The sequence below is a fragment of the Telmatherina bonti genome, assembly GCF_933228915.1.
Source record: "Telmatherina bonti genome assembly, chromosome: 2".
NCBI classification, from domain to species: Eukaryota; Metazoa; Chordata; class Actinopteri; order Atheriniformes; family Telmatherinidae; genus Telmatherina; species Telmatherina bonti.
The window spans coordinates 43,489,003-43,506,321 of record NC_136620.1 but is presented as its reverse complement, the minus strand read 5'-3'; the positions used below and the strand labels follow the sequence as shown (position 1 = coordinate 43,506,321).

General features: G+C 55.9%; 1 protein-coding gene across 1 annotated transcript in view; it reads left to right on the top strand.

The window, feature by feature from the left end:
• The window catches only part of spire2 (spire-type actin nucleation factor 2), a gene marked incomplete at its 5' end in the record, with an annotated part of 232,710 nt that overhangs the window by 18,031 nt on the left and 197,360 nt on the right, over nt 1-17,319 (top strand). The window contains one exon of the mRNA XM_079248480.1: nt 1-15. This exon is cut by the window's left edge and continues 97 nt beyond it. Within this exon, the coding sequence (XP_079104606.1) occupies nt 1-15 (15 nt within the window). The remainder of the gene's footprint in view (nt 16-17,319) is intronic.

Sequence of the window (17,319 nt, the reverse complement as noted above, 5' to 3'; positions counted from 1 at the left end):
TAGTCCAGGATAGACGTAAGAGGAAGACCTGGAGAAACAGATGTGATGAGAACCGCCAATAAATCTGATGAATAAAGGAAAATGGCTGACAGGATCGAAAATAACAGCTCCGCCTGCCGGAGGGCGGCGACGCTCCGCCTGCCGGAGGGCGGCGACGCTCCGCCTGCCGGAGGGCGGCGACGCTCCGCCTGCCGGAGGGGGGCGGCGCTCCGCCTGCCGGGGGGCATAACATCTGAAGTTTACGTTCAGATGTTATGCAAATTTCTGAGAAAAGGAACAGCCTGGTCCCTGCTCTGGATTCTGGTCTGGATTCTGGTCTGGTCTCTGTTCTGGATTCTGGTCTGGATTCTGGTCTGGTCTCTGTTCTGGATTCTGGTCTGGTCTCTTGTCTGGACTGTTCTGGTCTCTGGTCTGGATTCTGGTCTGGTCCTTGGTCTGGTCTCTGGTCTAGATTATGGTCTGGTCCCTGGTCTGGATCCTGGTCTGGTCTCTGATCTGGTCTCTGGTCTGGACTCTGGTCTGGTCCCTGGTCTGGTCTCTGGTCTGGATTCTGGTCTGGACTTTGGTCTGGTCTCTGGTCTGGATTCTGGTCTGGATTCTGGTCTGGTCTCTGGTCTGAATTATGGTCTGGACTTTGATCTGGTCTCTGGTCTGGATTCTGGTCTGGATTTTGGTCTGGTCTCTGGTCTGGATTCTGGTCTGGATTCTGGTCTGGTCTCAGGTCTTGTCCCTGGTCTGGTTTGTGGTCTGTATTTTGGTCTGGACTCTGGTCGGGTTTCTGGTCTCTGGTCCGGTTTCTGGTCTGGTCTCCGGTCTGGTCTTAGGTCTGGATTATAGTCTGGATTCTGGTCTGGTCCCTGGTCTGCTCTCTGGTCTGGATTCTGGTCTGTACTCTTGTCTGGTCTCTTATCTGGTCTCTGGTCTGGACTCTGGTCTGGTCCCTGTTCTGGTCCCTGGTCTGGTCTCACGTCTGGTCTCTGGTCTTGTCTCTGGTCTGGTCCCTGGTCTGGACTCTTGTCTGGTGTCTGACCTGGTCTCTGGTCTGGATTCTGGTCTGGACTCTGGTCTGGTTTCTGGTCTGGTTTCTGGTCTGGTCTCTGGTCTGGATTCTGGTCTGGTCCCTGGTCTGGTCCCTGGTCTGGTATTCTGGTCTGGTCCCTGGTCTGGTTTCTGGTCTGGATTCTGGTCTAGACTCTGGTCTGGATTCAGGTCTGGTCTCTGGTCTAGATTCTGGTCTGGTCTCTGGTCTGGTCTCTGGTCTGGTCTCTGGTCGGGATTCTGGTCTGGATCTTGATCTGGTCTCAGGTCTTTTTTCTGGTCTTGATTCTGGTCTGGTCCGTGGTCTGGTCTCTGGTTTGGTCTCTGGTCTAGATTCTGGTCTGGATCCTGGTCTGGTCCCTCGTCTGGATTCTGGTCTGGTCTCTGGTCTGGATTCTGGTCTGGTCCCTGGTCTGGATTCTGGTCTAGACTCTGGTCTGGACTCTGGTCTGGATTCTGGTCTGGACTCTGGTCTGGACTCTGGTCTGGACTCTGGTCTGGTCCCTGGTCTGGTCGAGTCTCTGGTCTCTGGTGTGGATACTGGTCTGGACTCTTGTCTGGTGTCTGACCTGGTCTCTGGTCTGGATTCTGGTCTGGATTCTGGTCTGGTCTCAGGTCTTGTCCCTGGTCTGGTTTGTGGTCTGTATTTTGGTCTGGACTCTGGTCGGGTTTCTGGTCTCTGGTCCGGTTTCTGGTCTGGTCTCCGGTCTGGTCTTAGGTCTGGATTATAGTCTGGATTCTGGTCTGGTCCCTGGTCTGCTCTCTGGTCTGGATTCTGGTCTGTACTCTTGTCTGGTCTCTTATCTGGTCTCTGGTCTAGACTCTGGTCTGGTCCCTGTTCTGGTCCCTGGTCTGGTCTCACGTCTGGTCTCTGGTCTTGTCTCTGGTCTGGTCCCTGGTCTGGACTCTTGTCTGGTGTCTGACCTGGTCTCTGGTCTGGATTCTGGTCTGGACTCTGGTCTGGTTTCTGGTCTGGTTTCTGGTCTGGTCTCTGGTCTGGATTCTGGTCTGGTCCCTGGTCTGGTTTCTGGTCTGGTCCCTGGTCTGGTATTCTGGTCTGGTCCCTGGTCTGGTTTCTGGTCTGGATTCTGGTCTAGACTCTGGTCTGGTTTCTGGTCTGGTTTCTGGTCTGGTCTCTGGTCTGGATTCTGGTCTGGTCCGTGGTCTGGTCTCTGGTTTGGTCTCTGGTCTAGATTCTGGTCTGGATCCTGGTCTGGTCCCTCGTCTGGATTCTGGTCTGGTCTCTGGTCTGGATTCTGGTCTGGTCCCTGGTCTGGATTCTGGTCTAGACTCTGGTCTGGACTCTGGTCTGGATTCTGGTCTGGACTCTGGTCTGGACTCTGGTCTGGACTCTGGTCTGGTCCCTGGTCTGGTCGAGTCTCTGGTCTCTGGTGTGGATACTGGTCTGGACTCTTGTCTGGTGTCTGACCTGGTCTCTGGTCTGGATTCTGGTCTGGACTCTGGTCTGGTTTCTGGTCTGGTTTCTGGTCTGGTCTCTGGTCTGGATTCTGGTCTGGTCCCTGGTCTGGTCTCTGGTCTGGACTCTGGTCTGGACTCTGGTCTGGACTCTGGTCTGGATTCTGGTCTGGTCCCTGGTCTGGATTACTGTCTAGACTCTGGTCTGGTCCCTGGTCTGGACTCTGGTCTGGTCCCTGGTCTAGTCTCTGGTCTGGATTCTGGTCTGGTCTCTGGTCTGGATTCTGGTCTGGTTACTGGTCTGGTCTCTGGTCTGGATTCTTTTCTGGGCCCTGGTCTGGTCTCTGGTCTGGTCTCAGGTCTGGTCTCAGGTCTGGTCTCTGGTCTGGTCCCTGGTCTGATCTCAGGTCTGGTCTCTGGTCTGGTCTCAGTTCTGGTCTCTGGTTTGGACTCTGGTCTGGTCCCTGCTTTGGTTTCTGGTCTGGACTCTGGTCTGGTCCCTGGTCTGGTCTCAGGTCTGGTCCTTGGTCTGGTCTCTGGTCTGGTCTCTGGTCTGGTCCCTGGTCTGGTCTTTGGTCTGGATCATGGTCTGGATTCTGGTCTGGTCCCTGGTCTGGATCGTGGTCTGGTCTGTGGTCTGGACTCTGGTCTGGACTCTGGTCTGGTCCCTGGTCTGGTCGAGTCTCTGGTCTCTGGTGTGGATACTGGTCTGGACTCTTGTCTGGTGTCTGACCTGGTCTCTGGTCTGGTTTCTGGTCTGGACTCTGGTCTGGTTTCTGGTCTGGTTTCTGGTCTGGTCTCTGGTCTGGATTCTGGTCTGGACTCTGGTCTGGTTTCTGGTCTGGTCCCTCGTCTGGTTTCTGGTCTGGTCCCTGGTCTGGTTTCTGGTCTAGACTCTGGTCTGGACTCTGGTCTGGATTCTGGTCTGGTTTCTGGTCTGGTCCCTGGTCTGGGCTCTGGTCTGGTTTCTGGTCTGGACTCTGGTCTGGACTCTGGTCTAGTCCCTGGTCTGGACTCTGGTCTGGTTTCTGGTCTGGTCCCTGGTCTGGTTTCTGGTCTGGTCCCTGGTCTTGTTTCTGGTCTGGATTCTGGTCTAGACTCTGGTCTGGACTCTGGTCTGGTCCCTGGTCTGGTCTCTGATCTGGACTCTGGTCTGGACTCTGGTCTGGTCTCTGATCTGGACTCTGGTCTGGACTCTGGTCTGGTTTCTGGTCTGGTTTCTGGTCTGGTCCCTGGTCTGGTTTCTGGTCTGGTCCCTGGTCTGGACTCTGGTCTAGACTCTGGTCTGGACTCTGGTCTGGTTTCTGGTCTGGTCCCTGGTCTGGACTCTGGTCTGGTTTCTGGTCTGGACCCTGGTCTTGTTTCTGGTCTGGTCCCTGGTCTGGTTTCTGGTCTGGATTCTGGTCTAGACTCTGGTCTGGACTCTGGTCTGGTCCCTGGTCTGGTCTCTGATCTGGACTCTGGTCTGGACTCTGGTCTGGTTTCTGGTCTGGTTTCTGGTCTGGTCCCTGGTCTGGTTACTGGTCTAGACTCTGGTCTGGACTCTGGTCTGGACTCTGGTCTGGATTCTGGTCTGGTCCCTGGTCTGGTCCCTGGTCTGGACTCTGGTCTGGTTTCTGGTCTGGACTCTGGTCTGGACTCTGGTCTGGACTCTGGTCTGGTCCCTGGTCTGGACTCTGGTCTGGTTTCTGGTCTGGTCCCTGGTCTGGTTTCTGGTCTGGTCCCTGGTCTGGTTTCTGGTCTGGATTCTGGTTTGGTTTCTGGTCTGGTCCCTGGTCTGGTCCCTGGGCTGGTTTCTGGTCTGGTTTCCTGTCTGGACTCTGGTCTGGTTTCTGGTCTGGTTTCTGGTCTGGTCCCTGGTCTGGTTTCTGGTCTGGTCCCTGGTCTGGACTCTGGTCTTGTTTCTGGTCTGGTTTCTGGTCTGGTTTCTGGTCTGGTCCCTGGTCTGGATTCTGGTCTGGACTCTGGTCTGGACTCTGGTCTGGTTTCTGGTCTGGTCCCTGGTCTGGACTCTGGTCTGGTCCCTGGTCTGGATTCTGGTCTAGACTCTGGTCTGGACTCTGGTCTGGACTCTGGTCTGGATTCTGGTCTGGACTCTGGTCTGGACTCTGGTCTGGTCCCTGGTCTGGTCCCTGGTCTGGACTCTGGTCTGGACTCTGGTCTGGTCCCTGGTCTGGATTCTGGTCTAGACTCTGGTCTGGACTCTGGTCTGGATTCTGGTCTGGTTTCTGGTCTGGTCCCTGGTCTGGGCTCTGGTCTGGACTCTGGTCTGGACTCTGGTCTGGTTTCTGGTCTGGTTTCTGGTCTGGTCCCTGGTCTGGTTTCTGGTCTGGTCCCTGGTCTGGTTTCTGGTCTAGACTCTGGTCTGGACTCTGGTCTGGATTCTGGTCTGGTTTCTGGTCTGGTCCCTGGTCTGGACTCTGGTCTGGTTTCTGGTCTGGACTCTGGTCTGGACTCTGGTCTAGTCCCTTGTCAGGACTCTGGTCTGGTTTCCGGTCTGGTCCCTGGTCTGGTTTTCTGGTCTGGTCCCGGGTCTGGTTTCTGGTCTGGATTCTGGTCTAGACTCTGGTCTGGATTCAGGTCTGGTCTCTGGTCTGGTCTCTGGTCTAGATTCTGGTCTGGTCTCTGGTCTGGTCTCTGGTCTGGTCTCTGGTTGGGATTCTGGTCTGGATCTTGATCTGGTCTCAGGTCTTTTTTCTGGTCTTGATTCTGGTCTGGTCCGTGGTCTGGTCTCTGGTTTGGTCTCTGGTCTAGATTCTGGTCTGGATCCTGGTCTGGTCCCTCGTCTGGATTCTGGTCTGGTCTCTGGTCTGGATTCTGGTCTGGTCCCTGGTCTGGATTCTGGTCTAGACTCTGGTCTGGACTCTGGTCTGGATTCTGGTCTGGACTCTGGTCTGGTCCCTGGTCTGGACTCTGGTCTGAACTCTGGTCTGGTCCCTGGTCTGGATTCTGGTCTAGACTCTGGTCTGGACTCTGGTCTGGTCCCTGGTCTGGTCTCTGATCTGCACTCTGGTCTGGACTCTGGTCTGGCCTCTGGTCTGGCCTGGACTCTGGTCTGGACTCTGGTCTGGATTCTGGTCTGGTTTCTGGTCTGGTCCCTGGTCTGGACTCTGGTCTGGTTTCTGGTCTGGACTCTGGTCTGGATTCTTTTCTGGTCTCTGGTCTAGATTCTGGTCTGGTTTCTGGTCTGGATTCTGGTCTGGTCCCTGGTCTGGATTCTGGTCTAGACTCTGGTCTGGACTCTGGTCTGGATTCTGGTCTGGTCTCTGGTCTGGACTCTGGTCTGGACTCTGGTCTGGTCCCTGGTCTGGTCCCTGGTCTGGACTCTGGTCTGGTCCCTGGTCTGGTCCCTGGTCTGGATTCTGGTCTAGACTCTGGTCTGGTCCCTGGTCTGGTCTCTGATCGGGACTCTGGTCTGGACTCTGGTCTGGTTTCTGGTCTGGTCCCTCGTCTGGTTTCTGGTCTGGTCCCTGGTCTGGTTTCTGGTCTAGACTCTGGTCTGGACTCTGGTCTGGATTCTGGTCTGGTTTCTGGTCTGGTCCCTGGTCTGGGCTCTGGTCTGGTTTCTGGTCTGGACTCTGGTCTGGACTCTGGTCTAGTCCCTGGTCTGGACTCTGGTCTGGTTTCTGGTCTGGTCCCTGGTCTGGTTTCTGGTCTGGTCCCTGGTCTTGTTTCTGGTCTGGATTCTGGTCTAGACTCTGGTCTGGACTCTGGTCTGGTCCCTGGTCTGGTCTCTGATCTGGACTCTGGTCTGGACTCTGGTCTGGTCTCTGATCTGGACTCTGGTCTGGACTCTGGTCTGGTTTCTGGTCTGGTTTCTGGTCTGGTCCCTGGTCTGGTTTCTGGTCTGGTCCCTGGTCTGGACTCTGGTCTAGACTCTGGTCTGGACTCTGGTCTGGACTCTGGTCTGGTTTCTGGTCTGGTCCCTGGTCTGGACTCTGGTCTGGTTTCTGGTCTGGACCCTGGTCTTGTTTCTGGTCTGGTCCCTGGTCTGGTTTCTGGTCTGGATTCTGGTCTAGACTCTGGTCTGGACTCTGGTCTGGTCCCTGGTCTGGTCTCTGATCTGGACTCTGGTCTGGACTCTGGTCTGGTTTCTGGTCTGGTTTCTGGTCTGGTCCCTGGTCTGGTTACTGGTCTAGACTCTGGTCTGGACTCTGGTCTGGACTCTGGTCTGGATTCTGGTCTGGTCCCTGGTCTGGTCCCTGGTCTGGACTCTGGTCTGGTTTCTGGTCTGGACTCTGGTCTGGACTCTGGTCTGGACTCTGGTCTGGTCCCTGGTCTGGACTCTGGTCTGGTTTCTGGTCTGGTCCCTGGTCTGGTTTCTGGTCTGGTCCCTGGTCTGGTTTCTGGTCTGGATTCTGGTTTGGTTTCTGGTCTGGTCCCTGGTCTGGTCCCTGGGCTGGTTTCTGGTCTGGTTTCCTGTCTGGACTCTGGTCTGGTTTCTGGTCTGGTTTCTGGTCTGGTCCCTGGTCTGGTCCCTGGTCTGGTTTCTGGTCTGGTCCCTGGTCTGGACTCTGGTCTTGTTTCTGGTCTGGTTTCTGGTCTGGTTTCTGGTCTGGTCCCTGGTCTGGACTCTGGTCTGGACTCTGGTCTGGTCCCTGATCTGGTCCCTGGTCTGGACTCTGGTCTGGACTCTGGTTTGGTCCCTGGTCTGGATTCTCGTCTAGACTCTGGTCTGGTTTCTGGTCTGGACCCTGGTCTGGTTTTCTGGTCTGGTCCCGGGTCTGGTTTCTGGTCTGGATTCTGGTCTAGACTCTGGTCTGGATTCAGGTCTGGTCTCTGGTCTGGTCTCTGGTCTAGATTCTGGTCTGGTCTCTGGTCTGGTCTCTGGTCTGGTCTCTGGTCGGGATTCTGGTCTGGATCTTGATCTGGTCTCAGGTCTTTTTTCTGGTCTTGATTCTGGTCTGGTCCGTGGTCTGGTCTCTGGTTTGGTCTCTGGTCTAGATTCTGGTCTGGATCCTGGTCTGGTCCCTCGTCTGGATTCTGGTCTGGTCTCTGGTCTGGATTCTGGTCTGGTCCCTGGTCTGGATTCTGGTCTAGACTCTGGTCTGGACTCTGGTCTGGATTCTGGTCTGGACTCTGGTCTGGTCCCTGGTCTGGACTCTGGTCTGGACTCTGGTCTGGTCCCTGGTCTGGATTCTGGTCTAGACTCTGGTCTGGACTCTGGTCTGGTCCCTGGTCTGGTCTCTGATCTGCACTCTGGTCTGGACTCTGGTCTGGATTCTGGTCTGGTTTCTGGTCTGGTCCCTGGTCTGGTTTCTCGTCTAGACTCTGGTCTGGACTCTGGTCTGGTTTCTGGTCTGGACCCTGGTCTGGTTTTCTGGTCTGGTCCCGGGTCTGGTTTCTGGTCTGGATTCTGGTCTAGACTCTGGTCTGGATTCAGGTCTGGTCTCTGGTCTGGTCTCTGGTCTAGATTCTGGTCTGGTCTCTGGTCTGGTCTCTGGTCTGGTCTCTGGTCGGGATTCTGGTCTGGATCTTGATCTGGTCTCAGGTCTTTTTTCTGGTCTTGATTCTGGTCTGGTCCGTGGTCTGGTCTCTGGTTTGGTCTCTGGTCTAGATTCTGGTCTGGATCCTGGTCTGGTCCCTCGTCTGGATTCTGGTCTGGTCTCTGGTCTGGATTCTGGTCTGGTCCCTGGTCTGGATTCTGGTCTAGACTCTGGTCTGGACTCTGGTCTGGATTCTGGTCTGGACTCTGGTCTGGTCCCTGGTCTGGACTCTGGTCTGGACTCTGGTCTGGTCCCTGGTCTGGATTCTGGTCTAGACTCTGGTCTGGACTCTGGTCTGGTCCCTGGTCTGGTCTCTGATCTGCACTCTGGTCTGGACTCTGGTCTGGCCTCTGGTCTGGCCTGGACTCTGGTCTGGACTCTGGTCTGGATTCTGGTCTGGTTTCTGGTCTGGTCCCTGGTCTGGACTCTGGTCTGGTTTCTGGTCTGGACTCTGGTCTGGACTCTGGTCTAGTCCCTGGTCTGGACTCTGGTCTGGTTTCTGGTCTGGTCCCTCGTCTGGATTCTTTTCTGGTCTCTGGTCTAGATTCTGGTCTGGTTTCTGGTCTGGATTCTGGTCTGGTCCCTGGTCTGGATTCTGGTCTAGACTCTGGTCTGGACTCTGGTCTGGATTCTGGTCTGGTCTCTGGTCTGGACTCTGGTCTGGACTCTGGTCTGGTCCCTGGTCTGGTCCCTGGTCTAGACTCTGGTCTGGTCCCTGGTCTGGTCCCTGGTCTGGATTCTGGTCTAGACTCTGGTCTGGTCCCTGGTCTGGTCTCTGATCTGGACTCTGGTCTGGACTCTGGTCTGGTTTCTGGTCTGGTTTCTGGTCTGGTCCCTGGTCTGGTCCCTGGTCTGGTTTCTGGTCTGGTCCCTGGTCTGGTTTCTGGTCTAGACTCTGGTCTGGACTCTGGTCTGGATTCTGGTCTGGTTTCTGGTCTGGTCCCTGGTCTGGACTCTGGTCTGGTTTCTGGTCTGGACTCTGGTCTGGACTCTGGTCTAGTCCCTGGTCTGGACTCTGGTCTGGTTTCTGGTCTGGTCCCTGGTCTGGTTTCTGGTCTGGTCCCTGGTCTGGTTTCTGGTCTGGATTCTGGTCTAGACTCTGGTCTGGACTCTGGTCTGGTCCCTGGTCTGGTCTCTGATCTGGACTCTGGTCTGGACTCTGGTCTGGTTTCTGGTCTGGTCTCTGATCTGGACTCTGGTCTGGACTCTGGTCTGGTTTCTGGTCTGGTTTCTGGTCTGGTCCCTGGTCTGGTTTCTGGTCTGGTCCCTGGTCTGGTTTCTGGTCTAGACTCTGGTCTGGACTCTGGTCTGGATTCTGGTCTGGTTTCTGGTCTGGTCCCTGGTCTGGACTCTGGTCTGGTTTCTGGTCTGGACCCTGGTCTGGTTTCTGGTCTGGTCCCTGGTCTGGTTTCTGGTCTGGATTCTGGTCTAGACTCTGGTCTGGACTCTGGTCTGGTCCCTGGTCTGGTCTCTGATCTGGACTCTGGTCTGGACTCTGGTCTGGTTTCTGGTCTGGTTTCTGGTCTGGTCCCTGGTCTGGTTACTGGTCTAGACTCTGGTCTGGACTCTGGTCTGGATTCTGGTCTGGTCCCTGGTCTGGTCCCTGGTCTGGACTCTGGTCTGGTCTCTGGTCTGGACTCTGGTCTGGACTCTGGTCTGGACTCTGGTCTGGTCCCTGGTCTGGACTCTGGTCTGGTTTCTGGTCTGGTCCCTGGTCTGGTTTCTGGTCTGGTCCCTGGTCTGGTTTCTGGTCTGGATTCTGGTTTGGTTTCTGGTCTGGTCCCTGGTCTGGTCCCTGGGCTGGTTTCTGGTCTGGTTTCCTGTCTGGACTCTGGTCTGGTTTCTGGTCTGGTTTCTGGTCTGGTCCCTGGTCTGGTCCCTGGTCTGGTTTCTGGTCTGGTCCCTGGTCTGGACTCTGGTCTTGTTTCTGGTCTGGTTTCTGGTCTGGTCCCTGGCCTGCACTCTGGTCTGGACACTGGTCTGGTCCCTGATCTGGTCCCTGGTCTGGACTCTGGTCTGGACTCTGGTCTGGTCCCTGGTCTGGATTCTCGTCTAGACTCTGGTCTGGACTCTGGTCTGGTCCGTGGTCTGGTCTCTGATCTGGACTCTGGTCTGGACTCTGGTCTGGTTTCTGGTCTGTTTTCTGGTCTGGTTTCTGGTCTGGTCCCTGGTCTGGTTTCTGGTCTGGTCCCTGGTCTGGTTTCTGGTCTACACTCTGGTCTGGACTCTGGTCTGGATTCTGGTCTGGTTTCTGGTCTGGTCCCTGGTCTGGTTTCTGGTCTGGTCCCTGGTCTCGACTCTGGTCTGGATTATGGTCTGGTTTCTGGTCTGGTCCCTGGTCTGGTTTCTGGTCTGGTCTCTGGTCTGGTTTTCTGGTCTGGTCCCGGGTCTGGTTTCTGGTCTGGATTCTGGTCTAGACTCTGGTCTGGATTCAGGTCTGGTCTCTGGTCTGGTCTCTGGTCTAGATTCTGGTCTGGTCTCTGGTCTGGTCTCTGGTCTGGTCTCTGGTCGGGATTCTGGTCTGGATCTTGATCTGGTCTCAGGTCTTTTTTCTGGTCTTGATTCTGGTCTGGTCCGTGGTCTGGTCTCTGGTTTGGTCTCTGGTCTAGATTCTGGTCTGGATCCTGGTCTGGTCCCTCGTCTGGATTCTGGTCTGGTCTCTGGTCTGGATTCTGGTCTGATCCCTGGTCTGGATTCTGGTCTAGACTCTGGTCTGGACTCTGGTCTGGTCCCTGGTCTGGACTCTGGTCTTGATTCTGGTCTGGTCCGTGGTCTGGTCTCTGGTTTGGTCTCTGGTCTAGATTCTGGTCTGGATCCTGGTCTGGTCCCTCGTCTGGATTCTGGTCTGGTCTCTGGTCTGGATTCTGGTCTGGTCCCTGGTCTGGATTCTGGTCTAGACTCTGGTCTGGACTCTGGTCTGGATTCTGGTCTGGACTCTGGTCTGGTCCCTGGTCTGGACTCTGGTCTGAACTCTGGTCTGGTCCCTGGTCTGGATTCTGGTCTAGACTCTGGTCTGGACTCTGGTCTGGTCCCTGGTCTGGTCTCTGATCTGCACTCTGGTCTGGACTCTGGTCTGGCCTCTGGTCTGGCCTGGACTCTGGTCTGGACTCTGGTCTGGATTCTGGTCTGGTTTCTGGTCTGGTCCCTGGTCTGGACTCTGGTCTGGTTTCTGGTCTGGACTCTGGTCTGGATTCTTTTCTGGTCTCTGGTCTAGATTCTGGTCTGGTTTCTGGTCTGGATTCTGGTCTGGTCCCTGGTCTGGATTCTGGTCTAGACTCTGGTCTGGACTCTGGTCTGGATTCTGGTCTGGTCTCTGGTCTGGACTCTGGTCTGGACTCTGGTCTGGTCCCTGGTCTGGTCCCTGGTCTGGACTCTGGTCTGGTCCCTGGTCTGGTCCCTGGTCTGGATTCTGGTCTAGACTCTGGTCTGGTCCCTGGTCTGGTCTCTGATCTGGACTCTGGTCTGGACTCTGGTCTGGTTTCTGGTCTGGTTTCTGGTCTGGTCCCTCGTCTGGTTTCTGGTCTGGTCCCTGGTCTGGTCCCTGGTCTGGTTTCTGGTCTAGACTCTGGTCTGGACTCTGGTCTGGATTCTGGTCTGGTTTCTGGTCTGGTCCCTGGTCTGGGCTCTGGTCTGGTTTCTGGTCTGGACTCTGGTCTGGACTCTGGTCTAGTCCCTGGTCTGGACTCTGGTCTGGTTTCTGGTCTGGTCCCTGGTCTGGTTTCTGGTCTGGTCCCTGGTCTTGTTTCTGGTCTGGATTCTGGTCTAGACTCTGGTCTGGACTCTGGTCTGGTCCCTGGTCTGGTCTCTGATCTGGACTCTGGTCTGGACTCTGGTCTGGACTCTGGTCTGGTCTCTGATCTGGACTCTGGTCTGGACTCTGGTCTGGTTTCTGGTCTGGTTTCTGGTCTGGTCCCTGGTCTGGTTTCTGGTCTGGTCCCTGGTCTGGACTCTGGTCTAGACTCTGGTCTGGACTCTGGTCTGGATTCTGGTCTGGTTTCTGGTCTGGTCCCTGGTCTGGACTCTGGTCTGGTTTCTGGTCTGGACCCTGGTCTTGTTTCTGGTCTGGTCCCTGGTCTGGTTTCTGGTCTGGATTCTGGTCTAGACTCTGGTCTGGACTCTGGTCTGGTCCCTGGTCTGGTCTCTGATCTGGACTCTGGTCTGGACTCTGGTCTGGTTTCTGGTCTGGTTTCTGGTCTGGTCCCTGGTCTGGTTACTGGTCTAGACTCTGGTCTGGACTCTGGTCTGGACTCTGGTCTGGATTCTGGTCTGGTCCCTGGTCTGGTCCCTGGTCTGGACTCTGGTCTGGTTTCTGGTCTGGACTCTGGTCTGGACTCTGGTCTGGACTCTGGTCTGGTCCCTGGTCTGGACTCTGGTCTGGTTTCTGGTCTGGTCCCTGGTCTGGTTTCTGGTCTGGTCCCTGGTCTGGTTTCTGGTCTGGATTCTGGTTTGGTTTCTGGTCTGGTCCCTGGTCTGGTCCCTGGGCTGGTTTCTGGTCTGGTTTCCTGTCTGGACTCTGGTCTGGTTTCTGGTCTGGTTTCTGGTCTGGTCCCTGGTCTGGTACCTGGTCTGGTTTCTGGTCTGGTCCCTGGTCTGGACTCTGGTCTTGTTTCTGGTCTGGTTTCTGGTCTGGTTTCTGGTCTGGTCCCTGGTCTGGACTCTGGTCTGGACTCTGGTCTGGTCCCTGATCTGGTCCCTGGTCTGGACTCTGGTCTGGACTCTGGTCTGGTCCCTGGTCTGGATTCTCGTCTAGACTCTGGTCTGGACTCTGGTCTGGTTTCTGGTCTGGACCCTGGTCTGGTTTTCTGGTCTGGTCCCGGGTCTGGTTTCTGGTCTGGATTCTGGTCTAGACTCTGGTCTGGATTCAGGTCTGGTCTCTGGTCTGGTCTCTGGTCTAGATTCTGGTCTGGTCTCTGGTCTGGTCTCTGGTCGGGATTCTGGTCTGGATCTTGATCTGGTCTCAGGTCTTTTTTCTGGTCTTGATTCTGGTCTGGTCCGTGGTCTGGTCTCTGGTTTGGTCTCTGGTCTAGATTCTGGTCTGGATCCTGGTCTGGTCCCTCGTCTGGATTCTGGTCTGGTCTCTGGTCTGGATTCTGGTCTGGTCCCTGGTCTGGATTCTGGTCTAGACTCTGGTCTGGACTCTGGTCTGGATTCTGGTCTGGACTCTGGTCTGGTCCCTGGTCTGGACTCTGGTCTGGACTCTGGTCTGGTCCCTGGTCTGGATTCTGGTCTAGACTCTGGTCTGGACTCTGGTCTGGTCCCTGGTCTGGTCTCTGATCTGCACTCTGGTCTGGACTCTGGTCTGGCCTCTGGTCTGGCCTGGACTCTGGTCTGGACTCTGGTCTGGATTCTGGTCTGGTTTCTGGTCTGGTCCCTGGTCTGGACTCTGGTCTGGTTTCTGGTCTGGACCCTGGTCTGGTTTCTGGTCTGGTCCCTGGTCTGGTTTCTGGTCTGGATTCTGGTCTAGACTCTGGTCTGGACTCTGGTCTGGTCCCTGGTCTGGTCTCTGATCTGGACTCTGGTCTGGACTCTGGTCTGGATTCTGGTCTGGTTTCTGGTCTGGTCCCTGGTCTGGACTCTGGTCTGGTTTCTGGTCTGGACCCTGGTCTTGTTTCTGGTCTGGTCCCTGGTCTGGTTTCTGGTCTGGATTCTGGTCTAGACTCTGGTCTGGACTCTGGTCTGGTCCCTGGTCTGGTCTCTGATCTGGACTCTGGTCTGGACTCTGGTCTGGTTTCTGGTCTGGTTTCTGGTCTGGTCCCTGGTCTGGTTACTGGTCTAGACTCTGGTCTGGACTCTGGTCTGGACTCTGGTCTGGATTCTGGTCTGGTCCCTGGTCTGGTCCCTGGTCTGGACTCTGGTCTGGTTTCTGGTCTGGACTCTGGTCTGGACTCTGGTCTGGACTCTGGTCTGGTCCCTGGTCTGGACTCTGGTCTGGTTTCTGGTCTGGTCCCTGGTCTGGTTTCTGGTCTGGTCCCTGGTCTGGTTTCTGGTCTGGATTCTGGTTTGGTTTCTGGTCTGGTCCCTGGTCTGGTCCCTGGGCTGGTTTCTGGTCTGGTTTCCTGTCTGGACTCTGGTCTGGTTTCTGGTCTGGTTTCTGGTCTGGTCCCTGGTCTGGTACCTGGTCTGGTTTCTGGTCTGGTCCCTGGTCTGGACTCTGGTCTTGTTTCTGGTCTGGTTTCTGGTCTGGTTTCTGGTCTGGTCCCTGGTCTGGACTCTGGTCTGGACTCTGGTCTGGTCCCTGATCTGGTCCCTGGTCTGGACTCTGGTCTGGACTCTGGTCTGGTCCCTGGTCTGGATTCTCGTCTAGACTCTGGTCTGGACTCTGGTCTGGTTTCTGGTCTGGACCCTGGTCTGGTTTTCTGGTCTGGTCCCGGGTCTGGTTTCTGGTCTGGATTCTGGTCTAGACTCTGGTCTGGATTCAGGTCTGGTCTCTGGTCTGGTCTCTGGTCTAGATTCTGGTCTGGTCTCTGGTCTGGTCTCTGGTCTGGTCTCTGGTCGGGATTCTGGTCTGGATCTTGATCTGGTCTCAGGTCTTTTTTCTGGTCTTGATTCTGGTCTGGTCCGTGGTCTGGTCTCTGGTTTGGTCTCTGGTCTAGATTCTGGTCTGGATCCTGGTCTGGTCCCTCGTCTGGATTCTGGTCTGGTCTCTGGTCTGGATTCTGGTCTGGTCCCTGGTCTGGATTCTGGTCTAGACTCTGGTCTGGACTCTGGTCTGGATTCTGGTCTGGACTCTGGTCTGGTCCCTGGTCTGGACTCTGGTCTGGACTCTGGTCTGGTCCCTGGTCTGGATTCTGGTCTAGACTCTGGTCTGGACTCTGGTCTGGTCCCTGGTCTGGTCTCTGATCTGCACTCTGGTCTGGACTCTGGTCTGGCCTCTGGTCTGGCCTGGACTCTGGTCTGGACTCTGGTCTGGATTCTGGTCTGGTTTCTGGTCTGGTCCCTGGTCTGGACTCTGGTCTGGTTTCTGGTCTGGACCCTGGTCTGGTTTCTGGTCTGGTCCCTGGTCTGGTTTCTGGTCTGGATTCTGGTCTAGACTCTGGTCTGGACTCTGGTCTGGTCCCTGGTCTGGTCTCTGATCTGGACTCTGGTCTGGACTCTGGTCTGGTTTCTGGTCTGGTTTCTGGTCTGGTCCCTGGTCTGGTTACTGGTCTAGACTCTGGTCTGGACTCTGGTCTGGTTTCTGGTCTGGTCCCTGGTCTGGACTCTGGTCTGGTTTCTGGTCTGGACTCTGGTCTGGACTCTGGTCTAGTCCCTGGTCTGGACTCTGGTCTGGTTTCTGGTCTGGTCCCTCGTCTGGATTCTTTTCTGGTCTCTGGTCTAGATTCTGGTCTGGTTTCTGGTCTGGATTCTGGTCTGGTCCCTGGTCTGGATTCTGGTCTAGACTCTGGTCTGGACTCTGGTCTGGATTCTGGTCTGGTCCCTGGTCTGGACTCTGGTCTGGACTCTGGTCTGGTCCCTGGTCTGGTCCCTGGTCTGGACTCTGGTCTGGTCCCTGGTCTGGTCCCTGGTCTGGATTCTGGTCTAGACTCTGGTCTGGTCCCTGGTCTGGTCTCTGATCTGGACTCTGGTCTGGACTCTGGTCTGGTTTCTGGTCTGGTTTCTGGTCTGGTCCCTGGTCTGGTTTCTGGTCTGGTCCCTGGTCTGGTTTCTGGTCTAGACTCTGGTCTGGACTCTGGTCTGGATTCTGGTCTGGTTTCTGGTCTGGTCCCTGGTCTGGACTCTGGTCTGGTTTCTGGTCTGGACTCTGGTCTGGACTCTGGTCTAGTCCCTGGTCTGGACTCTGGTCTGGTTTCTGGTCTGGTCCCTGGTCTGGTTTCTGGTCTGGTCCCTGGTCTGGTTTCTGGTCTGGATTCTGGTCTAGACTCTGGTCTGGACTCTGGTCTGGTCCCTGGTCTGGTCTCTGATCTGGACTCTGGTCTGGACTCTGGTCTGGTTTCTGGTCTGGTCTCTGATCTGGACTCTGGTCTGGACTCTGGTCTGGTTTCTGGTCTGGTTTCTGGTCTGGTCCCTGGTCTGGTTTCTGGTCTGGTCCCTGGTCTGGTTTCTGGTCTAGACTCTGGTCTGGACTCTGGTCTGGATTCTGGTCTGGTTTCTGGTCTGGTCCCTGGTCTGGACTCTGGTCTGGTTTCTGGTCTGGACCCTGGTCTGGTTTCTGGTCTGGTCCCTGGTCTGGTTTCTGGTCTGGATTCTGGTCTAGACTCTGGTCTGGACTCTGGTCTGGTCCCTGGTCTGGTCTCTGATCTGGACTCTGGTCTGGACTCTGGTCTGGTTTCTGGTCTGGTTTCTGGTCTGGTCCCTGGTCTGGTTACTGGTCTAGACTCTGGTCTGGACTCTGGTCTGGATTCTGGTCTGGTCCCTGGTCTGGTCCCTGGTCTGGACTCTGGTCTGGTTTCAGGTCTGGACTCTGGTCTGGACTCTGGTCTGGACTCTGGTCTGGTTTCTGGTCTGGTCCCTGGTCTGGTTTCTGGTCTGGTCCCTGGTCTGGTTTCTGGTCTGGATTCTGGTTTGGTTTCTGGTCTGGTCCCTGGTCTGGTCCCTGGGCTGGTTTCTGGTCTGGTTTCCTGTCTGGACTCTGGTCTGGTTTCTGGTCTGGTTTCTGGTCTGGTCCCTGGTCTGGTCCCTGGTCTGGTTTCTGGTCTGGTCCCTGGTCTGGACTCTGGTCTTGTTTCTGGTCTGGTTTCTGGTCTGGTTTCTGGTCTGGTCCCTGGTCTGCACTCTGGTCTGGACTCTGGTCTGGTCCCTGGTCTGGATTCTCGTCTAGACTCTGGTCTAGACTCTGGTCTGGTCCGTGGTCTGGTCTCTGATCTGGACTCTGGTCTGGACTCTGGTCTGGTTTCTGGTCTGGTTTCTGGTCTGGTCCCTGGTCTGGTTTCTGGTCTGGTCCCTGGTCTGGTTTCTGGTCTAGACTCTGGTCTGGACTCTGGTCTGGACTCTGGTCTGGTTTCTGGTCTGGACTCTGGTCTGGACTCTGGTCTAGTCCCTGGTCTGGACTCTGGTCTGGTTTCTGGTCTGGTCCCTGGTCTGGTTTCTGGTCTGGTCCCTGGTCTGGTTTCTGGTCTGGATTCTGGTCTAGACTCTGGTCTGGACTCTGGTCTGGTCCCTGGTCTGGTCTCTGATCTGGACTCTGGTTTGGTTTCTGGTCTGGTCTCTGATCTGGACTCTGGTCTGGACTCTGGTCTGGTTTCTGGTCTGGTTTCTGGTCTGGTCCCTGGTCTGGTTTCTGGTCTGGTCCCTGGTCTGGTTTCTGGTCTAGACTCTGGTCTGGACTCTGGTCTGGATTCTGGTCTGGTTTCTGGTCTGGTCCCTGGTCTGGACTCTGGTCTGGTTTCTGGTCTGGACCCTGGTCTGGTTTCTGGTCTGGTCCCTGGTCTGGTTTCTGGTC